At 50.5% G+C, this 18118-nt stretch overlaps 1 protein-coding gene across 1 annotated transcript; it reads left to right on the top strand.

Moving 5' to 3' along the window:
• The first annotated feature begins 8444 nt into the window (after nucleotides 1-8444).
• Nucleotides 8445-11563, top strand: LOC130265951 (olfactory receptor 14J1-like). Its single transcript, XM_056515292.1, has 2 exons — nucleotides 8445-9257; nucleotides 11501-11563. The coding sequence occupies exons 1-2, from the start codon at nucleotides 8466-8468 to the stop codon at nucleotides 11561-11563; spliced, it is 855 nt and encodes a 284-aa protein (XP_056371267.1). The 5' UTR covers nucleotides 8445-8465.
• Nucleotides 11564-18118: the final 6555 nt, after the last annotated feature.

Raw genomic sequence — 18118 nt, 5'->3', positions numbered from 1 at the left:
TAGCAATGAAACCTGTTATAAAATTATTTAGACGTTTAAGATATATCAACGTAGGTTTGTGGCATGTTACGATTGATTAAGATATGATGCATTGCGGCAATGCCACGAAAAGGAAAGCAATTAAAGATTGGCATAAAAAGATGCTACCAAGTTTCATAGAAGTATGTGATTGGTTTAAAAAGTAACATAAGACATTCTAACTAAGAATTAGACAATTTCTGATACGATGGCTGTAACTGTAACACTTCTCTTGTCTCATCCTTCTATGAGATTAACACCATGAGGCAATAAATCATCTTTAAAAAGGCCTCTCAGTTGCCTCGTCTTTTATAATTTTGATCTCCCAACAGAGAAAAGTGGAAGGAACTGTTTATTTAATAAGCAAAGTACTCACACACATAAGAAATTGAATAATATGAAACAATGAAACCTCTTGTTGCTTTTAAGATATTGCAAATTCAGAAATTCCTTCTGTGGTTGGAAAGACTCCTTTTGTGGTGTGTGGCTCAGCTCACTCAGTCTCTAACAGCCCCTCCAGTACTGGAATGCCACGTCTTGGCCCCAGCGGGACACAGGCGCGAGCACCTGGTGTTCTGCGTGTTTGCTCCTTAGCAGGGCTGAGCAGTTCCAAGAAAAGGAACAGCCACAGTCCAGGGAACTTCTCTGCCTCAGCTAGCTAAAAAAACAACTAAAAGCAAAGGAGAGCTCTCTCCCGCTCACTGTCCGTGCTGCAGAACAACACGCACCAAGAAAGCGAAAGAATTCCAGGGAAGTGAAGATGAAACTTCAGCCCACATAAACTGTGTGTGTCTTTCCCCCTTCACTCTCGGAACCAGTTTTAAAGGTACAGAGTTTTTTCTGGGCCAAACAGATGGATGGGGATATGTTACATCACGAGCAGGTGGTAGGTTGCTGCAAGCTTCCTGAAGCATCCCCATGAAGGGAGCGCTACACCAAGCACACAGCAAACACCACACTCACACACAGCAGCTGGTTATCTGAAGTGGTGGAGGAAGGAAGGGTCTTTGTATGGGTTTCCAGTGGTAGTTTATTTCACCAACACACTGAAGGAGCCCTGGGACAATAGACAGAAACAGGTAGAGGGTCCAGGATTATATACTGGTACAAGGAGGAGGAGCCAAACAGCCACATCCAATCACCTGAAGGGGTGGGCAGGAAAAGAATTACACTGACCTGTAGGGAAATACAAGGTAAACAGACAGGGATACAGACCAATGAGGGTACAAAGAACAAAGAAACTGCTAGAACCTTGACCATATATGTAGGATCATATTTAGAGGAAAATGGACATATACTAAATGAGCCAGCTTAAGCCTTCTGAAATAGGTCCTCAAAGTGGGTAAAAAAGCTGATGCTGCAAGAAGAAAGAAGAAGCAGAAAGTTGCCAACAGTACATAGGTGTGTCAACCTGAGTAAAATAAGATGGTATCAACCAATTAGATGAAGAAAAAGGGCATGTGTGCGCCTCAAGGACAATAGAGAGCAACCAATCAAAAGATGTGTGGACAAAGCAGAGCAACCAATAAAATAATGCGTGACTGTATAATCCAAGATAGGATGTAAATATAAACAATGTTTAGAGGCAAAATAAATGGCTTTTGCTTGATTCACATTAATTCATGCACAGTCCTTTGTCTTCTCTCCTGAGATGGTGCCAGTGATATGATCTGATTTGGAAGGAAGGTGGCAGAAGGACCCAGAAGGAGTGAGTGGCTGGAGGACAGCTCAGCGGGACTGATTCCACAGGTCAGAGGACGGCCTGGGACTGACTAACGGATGTTGCAACGGGTGCCCAGTGAGGGGAGCAGCTGGGAGGAGGTGATGGGAAAAAAATCTGACTAAAGAAGAAAGTCTTTAGTGAACTTTAGTGAACTTTCTCGTCCATATCCTTTCTAAGAGAGGGATTAAATATGAAGAGGGTATCCTCAGAAAACAGTTATTATGAATTTGGGAACAATTAGTGTCTGTAGAAGTGAATGTTGCATTTAAAATAAAGACATGGGAGCAAATAGGAGAGTTTCTGTTGAATGAAGTAACTAATGGATCAAAGGAGGCAAAAGAACTAGCAACAACTTGGAAACTGATAATTACTGTAATCCGGGAAATGAAGGCAGAATGCAATGTTGCTGCTGGAGTATTTGCCACTCTGGGCCTGAACTCGCTGTCCATATATCCGACATGTATTTGGCAATGACCCTGACGTTTCTTCCTTTGCTCCTCCATCAGCACCACCACTGGAAGAAACAAAAGAAGGAGGGTCACAGACTGTGCAGGACCCAGACATTGTAAACCCCCAAGGGTCACCGTGCCCAGCACAAAATAAGCTGATGGAAACTGAGCCCGAGGGAGAGAGCTGCAATCTTTCCACCACAACCTGCCACTCGCACCTGCCACCTGTACCCACGACTCCTCTTGCCAACTCCACCATCACCCATTGGCCAGTATACACAACATGCAAGGGGTGATTAACCTGTATGGGCAGTGGAGTTATTTAAGAAATTGCAAGATTTGGAAAAACAAAAAAACCTGCATGAGCAATTCATACAAGACAACATGGCAGCCTGGTAGCAAACAATTAGATTAAGAAAAAGATGTGTGCTTACCTCATGGACAATATAGAGGTACGAACCAAGAGACGCATGGACAAAGTGGAGCTACCAATTAAATATTGTGTGACTGTGTAATCCAAGATAAGAAGTAAATATAAACAATGTTTAGAAGCACAAAAACGGCTTTAGCTTGATTCATGTTGAATCATGCACAGTCCTTTGTCTTCTCACTCGACATGCCAAGGCTATTTGGATGAGTCAGGCCAAGCCAACCAGACCTGTTATCTGTTCCCTTGGATCCATGGGGCCCCGCAGTGTCACAGTGGCTCCTTGTTTCCATGGGGCCCCCGCAATGTCACAATGGTAGTGTCTGGATCCTTGGTTCCATGAGGCCTAGATGTGTCACACTAGCCTGTTGTTTCCATGGAGCTCCATAGTGTCACAATGGTTCCTTCCTTCCAAGAGGCCTTGCAGTGTCAGCATGCTTTCCTTGGTTCCATGGGACTGCACAATGACACAATGGCCCCTTGGTTCCATGAAGGCTCTGTCACAATGGTGTTCATTATCCCATGATGTCTTGCAGCGTCACAGGGGTCTTCTTGGTACCACAGAATTGGGATGTAAATATTATGAGAGACAGGGGAAACTGAGCGACATTGTTAAAGATGATTTATTGCTTTATGGCATCAGTCTCATCAAAGGTTTTAGATCCAACACCATAATATCAGAAGCCACATAATTCTTAGTTACAATGTCTTATTTAATTTTTTAGCCAATCAAATACTTCCACAAACTTGCTAGTGTCTTTTTATACCAATCATTAATTGCTTTGCTTTTCATGGCTTTGCTGCAATGCGTCATTTTTAACCAACCATATAATATTTCACAAACTTAGATTAATATGTCTTAAACTTTTAGCTAACATTATAACAGGTTCTACTGCTACATTTAAAATCTTTCACTATCTTACTTAACATATTGCTTGGCTTATATAATACATATTTCTGTATATTTTTAATTAAACTAAAAACTTATATTCTTGTTTCATGTCTGTTTCACTTTAATGCTCTAGTTCTCTAAGCCTTCTCCAGGGTCTTAGGTCAAACCATGTATCCATCTCTATCTCTGATCCTGTATGCACAAGGCCCTGAGAGCTCTCCGTGCCTGCATTTCCCACACCACAGTATCACAATGGACCCTTGGTTCCATGGGGACTCACAATGACAGAAGGGTCTCCTTGGTTCCATGCAGACCTGCAGAGCCCCTTGATTCAATGAGGCCTCAAAGTGTCATCATGGCCTCCAGGATTCCTTGAGGCCCTGCAGTGTCACAATGGACCTTTGGTTCCATGGGGTCCCACACTGTTACATGAATCCTTAGTTCCATGGGGCCCTGTAGTGTTACAATGTATTTCTTGGTTTAATGGTGCCACACAGTGTGACAACTGCCTCTTGGCCTGAGGAGACCCACAGTGTCACAATGGTTCCTTGCTTCCATGAGGCCTTGCAGTGTCACAATGGACTCCTTGGTTCCATGGGGCTGCAAAGTGTCACAACAGACATTGATTCCATGAGACCCCACAGAGTCACAAAGGCCCCCTGGTTCTGTTGAGCCCCACAGTGTCAGTAAGGTTTCCTTGGTTTCAGAAGGCCCTGAAATGCCACAATGTCCCTTTTGTTTCATGAAGCCTCAAATTGTAAAAATGTCCTCCATGGTTCCATGAGGCCGTGCTGTGTCACAATGGACCCTCAGTTCCATGATGCCCCACAGTGTCACAATGGTCTCCTTGGTTTGCAGTGTGAGAATGCCCCCTTGGTCCCTTGGAGCTCACTGTGTCGCTCTTGTGCCCTTGGTTCCATGAGGCCCTGCAGTATAACAAAGCTCTCCTTGGTTCCACGGTGTCAGAATGGCCCCTTCGTCCCATGGAGCCCCACACTATCACTGTGGTCCTCTTGATTCCATGAGGCCCTGCCGTGCTACAGTGGCCCCAATGGCTACAATGGTCTCAGTGAGACTCTCTACAACTGCCTGAACAGAGGTTGTACTCCGGTGAGAGTCACTCTCCTCTCCCAGGACACCACTGAGAGAACAAGAGGACATAGTCTTAATATAAGCCAGGGGTAGTTTAGGTTTGACATGAGGAACAAATTCTTCAATGAAAGAGTGATTGGGATCTGGAATCTTTTGCCCAGGGAGGTGGTGGAGTCACTGTCCCTGGCAGAATTTATAAAAAGATTGGACGTGGCACTCAGTGCCATGGTCTAGTTGATGAGGTGATGTTAGCTCATAGGTGGACTTAAAGGTCTCAAAGGTCTTTTCCAACTTCATTAATTCTGTGATTTGGTGTCATAATAGTCTCCATTGTTCCACGAGACCCAACAGTGTCACAATTGTCCCCTTGGTTCCATGAGGCCAGGCAGTATCAGAATGGCCCCTTTGTTTCATGGAGCACCGCAGTGTCTGTATGGTCCTCTTGGTTCCACAGGGTCCCACAGTGTAACAATGGGCCCTTGGTTCCATGAGGTTCCTCAGTGTCGCAGTGATCTCCTTGGATCCTCAGTGTCACAATGTCCCCTTGGCTCCCTGCGGCCCTGTGGTGTCACAATGGCTCCTGTTTGCAGGAGGCAAGGAAGTATCAAAATGGCCCGTTGTTTCCATGAGGTTCCACAGTGTCACAGTGGTGTCCCTGGTTCCATGAGGGTCTCCTGCATCACAATGGCCCCTTGGTTCCATGAGGTTCTAAGGTGTCACAGTTGAATCCTCAGTTCTGAGAGGCCACACTGCCAAGTCTTGAAGTATCAGATTAAGACTCCTTGAACCAATTTGGTGTGGAAGAGGACATCATTTATTTATGACTTAGGTCTAACCGGGGATAACTCCTAACCTTATGTGGAAAACTATTTCTACAAGTGTGTTGTTTATATTCAGTCACCACATGTATATAACAATTTACACATTTCCATAAAACCCAACCCAAATGCCCAAGACCAGTCCTTGTTTTTTCTATCACCCCACCTTTAAGCCAGATGTCTTCTTCTCTTTCAATTGTCCCTCCTGGAAAAGCAGACCTGGCATGCCTTGTTCCTGTGATAAAACTTCACAGGCACAGTAAAACTTGAGTTAAAACATTTAGGATCAGGGCCAAGGCTTTGTGTGGCCAGGCAGAGGTAGGCAGGACGTAGAGCTTTCAGCAAAGGAAGGGCCAGCGAGGTGGGGCAGCTGGGAGATGACGACAGCCTGCAGGGACAGAGGCGCAGGGCATGGACACCGTAGGACAGCCTGGGCTGCAGAGGGCACAGGGATTGGCAGCAGCTGAAAGGCCCTGCCAGAGCCAACTGCTGCAGCACTTGGGCCATGGCTGCTGGCCCTGGGCCTGAGGCCAGCAGGGGACAAGTGAACCTTGCTGTGCTGGGGCCTCATTGCCTCCTTGTCCCTGCTCAGCAGCCTGGCAGGGGCTGCCCCATGGTCCTGCCCTTGGCATTGCACATCCCCAGAGCCCAGTGGCCTGGGAAGAGCCCTGAGCAATGAGGGAGGCCTGAGCAATGAGACAGGATGTGCCTTGCCAGGGGCTGGGGCTCAGCCCTTGGCCCTTTGCATTCCTGAAACACATCCAGGTTTGGTCAGCATCAGAGACACCTTTCCCTTCTTTGTCCCCTCCTGTCATCACTGCCTCCAATGTTCTACTCTAACTTCAACCTGGGGACACTTTCTTAGGTGTGTTCCTCCATGGGACCCATTAAAACTTCACAAACCTTTGGAGTTTCCATCTCACTTTGAGTATTTAAAAAGTTTTTTGAACACTCTCTCAGGGACTGAGTCTGATGTAAACAGCACCAAGGCCCTAAGAGGTTCATTAATGTCCTTGTGCTGTGTCTGTGCTGCTGAGCTGGGCTGGGCTCCTGCCACAGAGGCAGCTCCCAAGCTCAACCAAGTAAAGCTTCAAAAAGACATTTCTGCTGCTGAGCAGCTCCTGTCCCAGCCCAGCAGCGCTGAGGGCACTGCCTGCAGGCACTGAGGGAACAGGAGCCAGGCACAGACAGGCTAAAGTCAACCAGGATTGGGAAGACATTGAGCTGAGACTTCACTTGGGGAAATATCTTTACAGCTCTCTACATGGTGAGAATGTGGGGGTAATGATGTCTTGGGTTTTAGCTTTTATATTTTCCAGATTCTCTGCTGTTTAGTCTCTTACTCTGAAACTTCGTATTACATGTTAGTAAGTTCTCTTCATGGGCTAGTTAGACAAAGCAATCGATTCCCAGATAGACAATCAAGTACAACCGGTATGCAAAAATCATAAACAATGGCTTAGAGCAGAGGGCAAGTCAGGGAGCTGACATTCCATATCCTGGGGCTGTGGTTGGATAATTGTCCCCAGGATACTGATCAACCAAAATTTATTAAAGCGTAAAAATCTTGTGAGCAGTATCCATCTTGGATTTGACTTGCATGTAGTTCCTGCCAGGTTCTTGCACTGCCCAGCATACCCTTACAATTAATACCTGTTATATTCTATTTGCTTTGTCTAGTCTCTGCTCCCAGTCAGCCTTTCCAGGCATCAGTTCCAGGGCAATGTCCCCTGTGCTCCGGGAGAGATGTCTTGGAGCCAGCACATCCCACAGCCTAGACGATGTGTCAGGAGGATTGTCCCAGTTTCTCTGAGGCAGGGGAGGAGGAGGAAAAGGGGTAGGAGGAGGATGAGGAGGAGGATGTGCTGCAGAGCAGGGCTGCCCTGGGCACCATCAGAGGGACAGGGCAGGACAGCTCCTGCTGCCAGGGACGGCTGCAGGGGCTGAAGCTGGGGCTGCAGCCAGGGCTGCCCTGGGCTGTCCTGCAGAGCAGCTCCTGCAGCCCTCAGGGCTCTTGGCCAGCCCAAGGCATGTGCCACCTGCCAGGGGCAGCTCTCAGCCTGCCTGGCAGCTCCCCATGGACTGTGGGGAGAAGTTGGAGGGGTAAAAAGCCACTCCCATCAGGGCAGATTCCTCCTGCTGTGGAGATGGTGCTGCATGGCCAGGGCTGCTCTCAGCTTTCTCTTCAAGGGAAGGGAAAGGAGCTGTCAGGTGTTTCTGTGTCACTGAGACTCCTGCACTGTCCCTCGGGGGATCAGCAGATCTGCCTCTCATCTCCCTCACAAAGTGCCTCCTCACCCTCCTGTGCCTACAGACAGCAGCAGCAGCACCTTGGCTTGCAGCATCTCAGTTTGTCTGAGCTGCCCTTAAGGCCCTGCTGGCAGGGAGATGCCCCTGGGCAGTGCCCTGTGCTGGGAGGGGTCTGCAGAGCAGAGCTGAGCCCCCAGGGCTGAGCTGGGCTCTGGGAGCACTGGCAGGGACAAGGCTTGGATAGGAAGAAACAGGTCCCAGTAGGCACAACTCCAGGCAGATGAGAGCCACACCAAACCTGGATATCCCATCCTGTCTAGCTGCACAGGGAAAGAAATGTGGGTTTAGTAAATCTTGCTTTGAAACCAGATTATTCAAAACGTCTTCTTTATTTTTCAGGCACATTTTAAGTGCAGTCATTGTGAAATACTGGCAGGTGTATATGAGCAAAGGGCAGCTGTGTGGAACGAGCAGGTCTGACTCTACTCGGGCACAGGGAGCCCTGTGTTCCCCCTGGGCTCCCCAGTGTTCAAGCTCAGAGCAATGCTTAAAGAGGATTTCTCTCACTTCAAAGAAAGCAAAACCCCAAGCTCAAAGATAAAAAAAACAAAGTGAGAGAAATTTCCCCAATAAAAGAGAAGCAATTTTGAGTAAATCTCAAAAAAATAGCATAGAGCTGACACAAGGAAACCTGTCCCAACTACTCTGTCTCCTTTTAACAGCTCACCATGCCCAGAGTGAAGGTATGTCCAACAGCAGCTCCATCAGACACTTCCTCCTGCTGCCATTGGCAGACATGCGGCAGCTGCAGCTCCTGCACTTCTGCCTCTTCCTGGGCATCTCCCTGGCTGCCCTCCTGGGCAACGGCCTCATCATCAGCGCCGTAGCCTGCGGCCACCACCTGCACACCCCCATGTTCTTCTTCCTGCTCAACCTGGCCCTCACTGACCTGGGCTCCATCTGCATCACTGTGCCCAAAGCCATGCACAGTTCCCTCTGGGACACCAGGACCATCTCCTATGCAGGATGTGCTGCACAGCTCTTTTTCTTTGTCTTCTTTATCTCAGCAGAGTTTTCCCTCCTGACCGTCATGTGCTACGACCGCTACGTGTCCATCTGCAAACCCCTGCACTGCGGGACCCTCCTGGGCAGCAGAGCTTGTGCCCACAAGGCAGCAGCTGCCTGGGCCAGTGGCTTTCTCACTGCTCTGCTGCACACAGCCAATACATTTTCCCTGCCCCTGTGCAAGGGCAATGCCCTAGGCCAGTTCTTCTGTGAAATCCCCCATATTCTCAAGCTCTCCTGCTCACACTCCAGCATCAGAAAGGTTGCGCTTCTTGTGGTTAGTGCTTTTCTTTTTTTGGCTTGTTTTGTGTTCATTGTTTTCTCCTATGTGCAGATCTTCAGGGCCGTGCTGAGGATCCCCTCTGAGCAGGGACGGCACAAAGCCTTTTCCACCTGCCTCCCTCACCTGGCTGTGGTCTCCCTGTTTGTCACCATTGGGTCATTTGCCTTCATGAAGCCCCCCTCCATCTCCTCCCCATCTCTGGATCTAACAGTGTCAGTTCTGTACTCAGTGGTGCCTCCAGCCCTGAACCCCCTCATCTACAGCCTGAGGAACCAGGAGCTCATGGCTACAGTGTGGACACTGATGATTGAATGCTTTCAGAAATATTGAACTACTTTTCAGGTTCTCCAAATCACTTGTAATAAAAGTTATCTTTGTTAGTTCTTGTTTGGTTTGGTAGGTGGTTTGTTCTTTTCTTTCCTTTGCATCTGTTTCCTAATATTGTCAACAAAGCAACTTTATTTTTCCTGGCATACCTCATTTTGTTTTCCTCCAAGTCTACTGTTACCCAAAGACTGTGTAAATGAGGAACTGTGCTATAAGTGGCATTAAACAAAATAAAAAATCTCCTACCAAAGTTTCCTCGAGAGATCCCCTTTTGTTCCCTTCTCTGGAGCAGCAGCAGCAGTGTCTGTGTACAGAGCTGGGGCAGATCAGTGCTGGCACAGCAGCTGTGCCCAGCAGCAGCAGCACTTGGTGTTGCCAGTGCTGCTCCCGTGCCACTGCCCCGCTGCCCTCCTGCCCCTCGTGTTGCTGCAGGGCCTGAGTGCTCTCGGGGCCGGGCACAGCCCTGGGGGTGGCTGTGCCGGGGCTGCAGCAGGGACAGGCCATGGGCACTGCTGGGGCAGCGCTGACGCCTCAGGGCAGGGCCTGGGGGCTCCAGGCTCCTTGGCCAGGCTCTCTCCACAACACTTGGCCAGGCCAGTGCTGAGCAGAGAAAACCCCCGTGAGCAGCCCCAGGCTGGCCGTGGGCAGGCTGGGTGCAAACAGCATGGCTGGTGCTCTGCAAGGTCCCTGCAAGGGGGAGACCTTGGCAAGGAGCAGCAGAGCAGGGGCTGATCCATCCCCACTGCACTGGACAGCCCAGGGCAGCGTCCCACAGCGTCCTCATGCACCTGCCAACAACATCCCCCTCTGCAGCCCTGGCCTCTCCCCCAGCTCACACAGGTGCTGCATGCTTACAGGAAAAGACACGGCAGCACTGGCTCAGGAGCCCCTGTTTGCACTGCACAGAGCAGGCGTCAGAACCCCCATGGTGCTGCTGTGGGGAGATGGAGCTGAGTGAGCACAAATGCCATCAGCCCCTGGGGCCAGCAAGGGCTGGGGCACTGGAGGGAAACCACTCAGGTGTTGTGGTGGCCTCTGAATTCAGCCAGAAAGTTTGTTCCCATGAGCTGTGAGCTTCCTGTCCCACTGCAGACATTGTTCCTTAGAGCCAGAGCTGCCTGGGAGCCACCCTCAAACTGCCCTGAGCATTTCCTTGGCTTCACCTTTGATTTCTTTCCTGTCAAAACTGCGATTTCTTCCTCTTGCCCATCCCTGTCACCTCCCCTGCAAACAGCCCATCCCTGTTTGCCTCTTTCTCTCTGGCCCCACTCCCCATTTCAGTTCCTGAACTGGCAACATGGGAATGTCCCTTGGGGAGCAGGATCATCCTACAAGTGCTGCACGAATTGTCTGCAGGGTCCTGCAGTGCCTCGTGCTGCTCCCTTGCCAGAGGCACCACAGGCCAGGGGGGCACATTTGGGCTGGTGTGTCTGGGTGTGGGGCTCCCTGTTCTGGGCACTGAGGAAGGGCTGGAGAGGCTCTGCAGGACTGACAGGATGGGCTTTGGGGCTGTGAGGAGAAGCTGAGGAGCCTGGGCTGACGGACCTTCTGAAGAGGAGGCCCAGGGCTCATCCTGCAATTGCTCCAGGGGTGGTTTCAGAGAATCACAGAATCAGCCAGGCTGGAAAAGGCCTTGGAGATTAAGGCCAGCCTGTGCCCTGACACCACCTTGTCTCCCTGAGCCTCCTCTTCTCCAGGAAAAACAACCCCAGCTCTTTCAGTGCTCCTCACAGGACTTGTGCTCCTGACCCCTCACCAGCTTTGTTGCCCTTCTCTGGACACGCTCCAGCCCCTCCATGTCCTTCCTGAATTGGGGGGCCCAGGACTGGACACAGCACTCGAGGTGCTGCCCAAGCAGTGCCTAATACTGGGGAAGAATCACTGCCCTTGTCCTGCTGGCCACACCATTCCTGATCCAGGCCAGGAGCCATTGACCTTCCTGGCCACCTGGGCACACTGCTGGCTCATGTCCAGCCTGCTGTCCATCAGTGCCCTCAGGTCCCTTTCTGCCTGGCTGCTGTTCATTCCCTCTGTCCCCAGCCTGTAATGCTGCAGGGGTTGTTGTGGCCAAAGTGCAGGAGCCAAAACTTGGTCTTTTTAAACCTCACCTTGTTGGATTTGGGTCCTGGATCCAGCCTGTCCAGGTCCCTCTGCAGAGCCCTCCTACCCTCCAGAACATCTACACTCCAAGGCAACTTGTTGCCAGCAAGGTTCCATGAGGCTGTAGAATGTCACAATGATCCCCATGATTCCATGAGGCCTCCCAGTGTCACAATGTCACTTTGGTTCCATGGGAGCCCTGTATTGTCACAAAGTCCCCTGGATCCTTGGGCCCTGCAGTGTCACAATGGTGCCCTGGTACCCCAAGGTCCTGCAGGCCCCGCAGTGTCACAATGGTGCCCTGGTTCCACAAGGTTCTGCACAAGATCCCTTGGTTCCATGGGGCACCACAGTGTCACAATTGTTCCCTTAGTTGCAAGAGTACTTACAGTGGAACAATGGCCCCTTGGTTCCATTGGCCCCAGGCTCTCACAAGGCTCTCCTTGGTTCTGCAGTGTCACAGTGGCCCCTTGGTTCCACAAGGCCCTGCAGTGTCACAGTGGCCTCTGTGGTTCCACCAGGACCCAGAGTGTCACAATGGACTCCTGGCTTCCATGTAGCCCCACAGTGTCACAGTGGCCCCTTGGCTCTGTGGTGCCATGTCATACACAGTGTCACTCTGGTCCTCTCAGTTCCACGAGGCCCCACAGTGTCACAATGGCCCCTTGCTTCCCCAGGGCCCTGCAGTGTCACAATCATCACAGCATCACCCAGGCTGGAAAAGACCTTTGAGAGCATCGAGTCCAACATGTAACCTAAAACCACCTTGTCACCCAGACCATGGCACTCAGTGCCACATCCAGTCTATGCTGAAACACTTCCAGGGACAGGGATTCATCCACCTCTCTGAGCAGCCCATTCCAATGCCCAATCAACCTTTTTGTCAAGAAGGTTTCTTAATGTCCAGCCTAAACATTCCATGGTGGAGCTTCTGGTTATGTCTATTTGTCCTGGCACTGTTCCCTGGGAAAAGAGCTCGACCCCAGCCCGGTTGTACCCTCCTGTCAGGGAGTTGTAGAGTGATGAGGTCTCAGCTGAGCCTCCTCTTCTCCAGGATAAACCACCTCAGCTGCCTCAGCTTCTCCTCATGGAACTTGTGTTCCAGACTCCTCACCAGCCTTGTTGCCCTTCTCTGGACACGCTCCAAGCCCTCCATATCCTTCCTAAATTGGGGGCCCCAGAACTGGACACAGCACTTGAGGTGCTGCCCAACCAGTGCTGAGCACAGGGGAAGAATCACTGCCTGGGTCCTGTTGGCCACACCATTCCTGATCCATAGGATTCCCGGGGTTGGATGAGAGAAATGGTGGGGAGGTGGTGGGGACAAAGTGTGATTGATTGTGAGCCATGAAGAGTCTTGGCTTTCATGTCTATTCAGATTGCATTAGAAGGTCCTGGGGGTCAATATCTCCTGGACATTGCTGATATAAACCTATAAACAGGAAAATAAAACAAAACAAAATAGATTTCTCTCTGCAGTGTTTTCAAGATAGTATATTAGCTTGGAATACACTTTTGAATTCTTTTTAAGTAACCACAGAAGAATTGAAAACTTAAATTATTCCCAGGGGCTTTTCTTGTTTGGGTGTTTTGAACAAATATTTGTGAGTCTTCCGCATTTAATTCCTATCCGGAAGAGCTCAATGAAGATCACACCTCCAGAGTAGGAAAATTCACCAGCAACATCCAAATGGCTGAGGATCCATCCTCATCAGAGCAGCAATGAACAGCAATGGGCACAGCTTTGTGGCTGCCTGTCCAAGTTTAGGACAAAACTGGGGAAAAGCCTCCAAAGGGGCCCCCCAGACTAAACCCCCCTCACAATTCCTCCCCCCCACTGGGCTCGGAGAGAATTTTACTCGGGGGGAAAAGTGGAAAAAACTTGTTTATTAACAAACACAAGAAAAAAACACTTCCCAGCAACAGGAAAGTACAATCCCAGATGACAAAAGAACTGTTTTCACCGAAGTGAGAGACGGTCGCTGCTGGGAAGGGCGAGAAGCTTCTTGGGCAGGCTCCGGAGGCAGTCTCTGATGCTCAGGTCCCATCCGGAGCCGGTACAGATCTTGGAGCTGAAGGAGAGAAGGGGGAGGGGAAGGCAGCAGCCGGGACAGAGCCGGGGCAGCAGCAGGCAGAAGCAATAGGGCAAAAGCAGCGGCCGGGGTAGCTAGCGCAGCAAGCAGCAGCAGCAGCAGCAGCAGCAGCAGGGCAAGCCAAGCAAGCACAGCCCCGGGGCACCACCCCCCCAGGGGGGGAGAAAGGGCACCAGCGGCAGCTCCATGCAGACAGCAAGGTGTGGGGGCGGGAGAGGAGCAGACATAACACCAACCCAGGACATTCCACCCCTTATCCCACATCGTGAACGTTACACACGATTGGGATATACACCCACTCACTACAACGTAAAAGCTTTCATCCGACTTCCGCAAACCTTCATCACTTACACATTTCTACTCATTTCACTTACTCAGACCTTCAACACTTACATATGTCTTTCTGTCTCATCCTACAATCAGTTCTCCCTGTGGTACTCACCGTGTTGTTCCATCTTCCTGCATTATCCACCACGTGCATCCTGGTCCTTGAGCAAAGACAATCCCACGAATGGGTTTGCCTGTACCCGAGGCAGGATTAACCCATACTGCCTTTCCTAACAGACCTCTGACATGGGCCACTGGGACTTTATCTCCATCCACTGTATTAAGGGAGTCAGACTGGGCAGGACCTGCTCGGTTGATGGAACCTCTGGTGTTAACTAACCAAGTAGCCTTTGCTAGATGTTGTTCCCAGTTTTTAAAGGACGCCCCACCTAATGCCTTCAAGGTGGTTTTCAGTAATCCATTGTACCTTTCCACTTTACCTGCAGCTGGTGCATGGTAAGGGATGTGGTACACCCACTCAATGCCATGTTCTCTAGCCCAGGTGTTAATGAGATTGTTCTTAAAATGAGTCCCATTGTCTGACTCAATTCTCTCAGGGGTGCCATGCCTCCACAGGACCTGCTTTTCCAGGCCCAGGATGGTGTTGCGGGCTGTAGCATGAGACACTGGGTACGTCTCTAACCATCCAGTTGTGGCTTCCACCATGGTCAGGACATAGTGCTTGCCTTGGCGGGTCTGAGGCAGTGTGATGTAGTCAATCTGCCAGGCCTCTCCGTACTTATACTTGGACCACCGCCCCCCATACCAGAGGGGCTTCACCCGCTTCGCCTGCTTAATGGCAGCGCACGTGTCACAGTCGTGGATAACCTGGGAGATGCTGTCCATGGTTAGATCCACCCCTCGGTCTCGTGCCCACTTGTAGGTGGCATCTCTGCCCTGATGACCCGAGGCATCATGGGCCCATCGAGCTAGGAACAATTCTCCCTTGTGTTCCCAATCTAAGTCTATCTTCGACACCCCTATCCTTGCAGCTTGATCTACTTGCTGATTATTTTGCTGCTCCTCATTGGCTCTCTTTCTGGGGACATGGGCATCTACATGGCGAACTTTCACAGGTAATCTCTCTAATCGAGTAGCGATGTCTTTCCACTCTTCAGCAGCCCAAATTGGTTTTCCTCTGTGCTGCCAGTTCGCCTTTTTCCATTTCTTCAACCATCCCCACAGAGCATTGGCTACCACCCAGGAATCAGTGTATAAATAGAGTTTCGGCCATTTCTCTCTCTCTGCGATGTTAAGGGCCAGTTGGACAGCTTTGAGTTCGGCAAATTGACTGGATCCACCCTCTCCTTCAGTGGCCTCTGCAACCCGTCGTGTGGGGCTCCATACATCTGCTTTCCATCTCCGGTTCATTCCCACAACGCGACAGGAGCCATCAGTGAATAGAGCATAGCGTGTTTCCTCTGCCGGTAGCTCGTTGTATGGTGGAGCTTCTTCAGCCCGTGTCACTGGTTCTTCTTCTTCATCCGCGACACCGAAACTTTCACCTTCGGGCCAGTTTGTAATTATTTCCAGAATCCCAGGACGATTTAGTTTCCCGATTCTGGCACGCTGAGTGATGAGGGCAATCCACTTGCTCCACGTGGCACTGGTGGCATGGTGGGTTGAGGGAACCTTTCCGCTGAACATCCACCCCAGCACCGGTAGTCGGGGTGCCAGGAGAAGCTGTGCTTCCGTACCAATGACTTCTGAGGCGGCTTGGACTCCCTCATAGGCGGCCAAAATTTCCTTCTCCGTTGGGGTGTAATTGCCTTCAGACCCTCTGTAACTTCTGCTCCAAAATCCTAGGGTTCAGCCTCGGGTCTCACCAGGCACCTTCTGCCACAGGCTCCAGGACAGACCATGGTTCCCGGCTGCAGAGTAGAGCACATTCTTTACCTCTGGTCCCGTCCTGACTGGGCCAAGGGCCACTGCATGAGCGATCTCCTGCTTCATCTGGGCAAAAGCTTGCTGTTGTTCAGGGCCCCAGTGGAAATCGTTCTTCTTGCGAGTGACCTGGTAAAGAGGGCTTACAATTTGGCTGTACTCAGGGATGTGCATTCTCCAAAAGCCTATGGCACCTAGGAAAGCTTGGGTCTCTTTCTTGTTGGTAGGTGGGGACATGGCTGTAATTTTGTTAATGACATCAGTAGGAATCTGATGCCGTCCATCTTGCCACTTCACTCCCAGGAACTGGATCTCACGTGCAGGTCCCTTAACCTTACTCTTCTTGATGGCGAAGCCGGCTTCCAGGAGGATTTGGATAATTTTCTCTCCTTTCTCAAACACTTCTGCTGCTGTGTTCCCCCATACGATGATGTCATCAATATATTGTAGATGTTCCGGAGCCTCACCCTTTTCCAGTGCAGCCTGGATCAGTCCATGACAGATGGTGGGACTGTGTTTCCACCCCTGGGGCAGTCGATTCCAGGTGTACTGCACGCCCCTCCAGGTGAAAGCAAACTGAGGTCTGCACTCTGCGGCCAGAGGAATGGAGAAAAACGCATTGGCGATGTCAATGGTGGCATACCACCTTGCTGCCTTGGACTCCAGCTCGTACTGCAGCTCCAGCATGTCTGGCACGGCAGCGCTCAGCGGTGGAGTCACTTCATTCAAGGCACGATAGTCCAAAGTTAGTCTCCATTCTCCATTAGATTTTCGCACAGGCCAGATGGGACTGTTGAAGGGTGAGTGGGCTTTGCTGACCACCCCTTGGCTCTCCAGCTCACGGATCATCTTGTGAATGGGGATCACAGCATCTCGAGTTGTTCTATATTGCCGGCGATGTACTATTGAAGTGGCAATCGGTACTCGTTGGTCTTCTCCTTTCAGCAATCCTACTGTAATGGGATTCTCAGCCAGTCCAGGCAGGGTGTTCAATTGGCGGATGTGTTCTGCCATTACAGCCGCTATCCCGAATGCCCACTTCAGGCCTTTTGGATCCTTAAAATACCCGCTCTGAAGGTAATCTATGCCCAAAATGCATGGGGCCTCTGGACCAGTCGCAACAAGATGTTTCTTCCATTCCCTTCCAGTTAAACTCACTTCAGCTTCCACCAGGGTGAAGTCCTGCGAGCCACCTGTTACACCAGCGATGGAAACGGATTCTTCCCCCACATATCTTGATGGAATTATCGTACATTGGGCACCTGTATCAACTAAAGTTCGGTACTTCTGTGGTTTCGATGTGCCAGGCCACCGAATCCACACAGTCCAAAAGACACGATTTTCCCTCGCCTCACCCTGGCTAGAGGCAGGGCCCCTCTAAGCCTGTTTATCTTTCTTCCCTGGGGCATGCATCTTAGAAGTTCCTTCGAGAGGGTCAGACATGTCATTATCACTGTCATATTTGGCACTTTGGGTACGGGCAACAGGAGCGGCTCTCCTTCGGATGGAACTTCCGCTTTCAATCTTGCCTTCCTTCAACTCCCTCACCCGTTGTGCCAGAGCTGCCGTAGGCTTTCCATCCCATCTCCTCATGTTCTCTCCAGAATCCTGCAGGAAAAACCATAGCTTGGCCCGGGGAGTGTACCTCCTCTCCCCATCGGGAGAACGTCTACGTTGGTTGCCAGGACGTCCAATTTGCACGGCTGAAATTTGGAGGAGGTCCTCCTTAATTTCCTCCCTGAGCCTCTTATGATTTTCCTCTATCTTGTCCTCTAAGTTCTGCAAGCGTGTTTCCACGGCGGCGATTCTGGCATGGGTTGGGCCATGCACAGCATCCGCGTATGCCCGGAGCTTCTTCGCCATGTTCAGCACCGTTTCATAGACCTCTTCCCGCTTCATTATTGCCAGAGCAGACGCATATTCAGATGGCCTGAGTCGCACCAGCTTCCTCCACATTACAGGTGTGCATGGTACCAGGTCTGGGTTCCTAGTTGTTACATCATCTGAAAAAATAATCTCCGCCACTGCCATCTCCCTCAGACGTTGGATCCCTTGCTCTATGGTTTTCCACTTGGTCTGTTGCATATACAGATCATCGGCACACAGATATCTTTGTGCTACGCTGTCTAAAACACGTGCCCAGAGGCTTTGAGGGTTAGCCTCCCTCATCATACCTTGATCGATGACCGGATCATGAGACAGGGATCCCAGGTGTCTCACCTCAGTGCCATCTAAGATGGTAGCCTCGCCTGCCGCATCCCAAAGCCGGACCGGCCAACTAATTATGGATTCATCGGGCTGTCTTGTATAATCCTTTCTTAAACCCCGAAGATCTTTTAAGGACAGAGACTCATTATTAGTTTCTGATCT

Source organism: Oenanthe melanoleuca, unplaced genomic scaffold (genome assembly GCF_029582105.1).
Source record: "Oenanthe melanoleuca isolate GR-GAL-2019-014 unplaced genomic scaffold, OMel1.0 S001, whole genome shotgun sequence".
Taxonomy (NCBI): domain Eukaryota; kingdom Metazoa; phylum Chordata; class Aves; order Passeriformes; family Muscicapidae; genus Oenanthe; species Oenanthe melanoleuca.
The sequence above is the reverse complement of the archived record's forward strand: the minus strand, read 5'-3'. Positions and strand labels throughout refer to the sequence as shown.

Bases quoted from the DNA above. Each gene is read 5' to 3' on its own strand.
- LOC130265951 (XM_056515292.1), top strand. From the start codon at position 8,466: ATGCGGCAGCTGCAGCTCCTGCACTTCTGCCTCTTCCTGGGCATCTCC. The intron at 9,258-11,500 runs GCCCTGAACCCC...GTCCCTCTGCAG, and splicing joins TGTACTCAGTGGTGCCTCCA to AGCCCTCCTACCCTCCAGAA.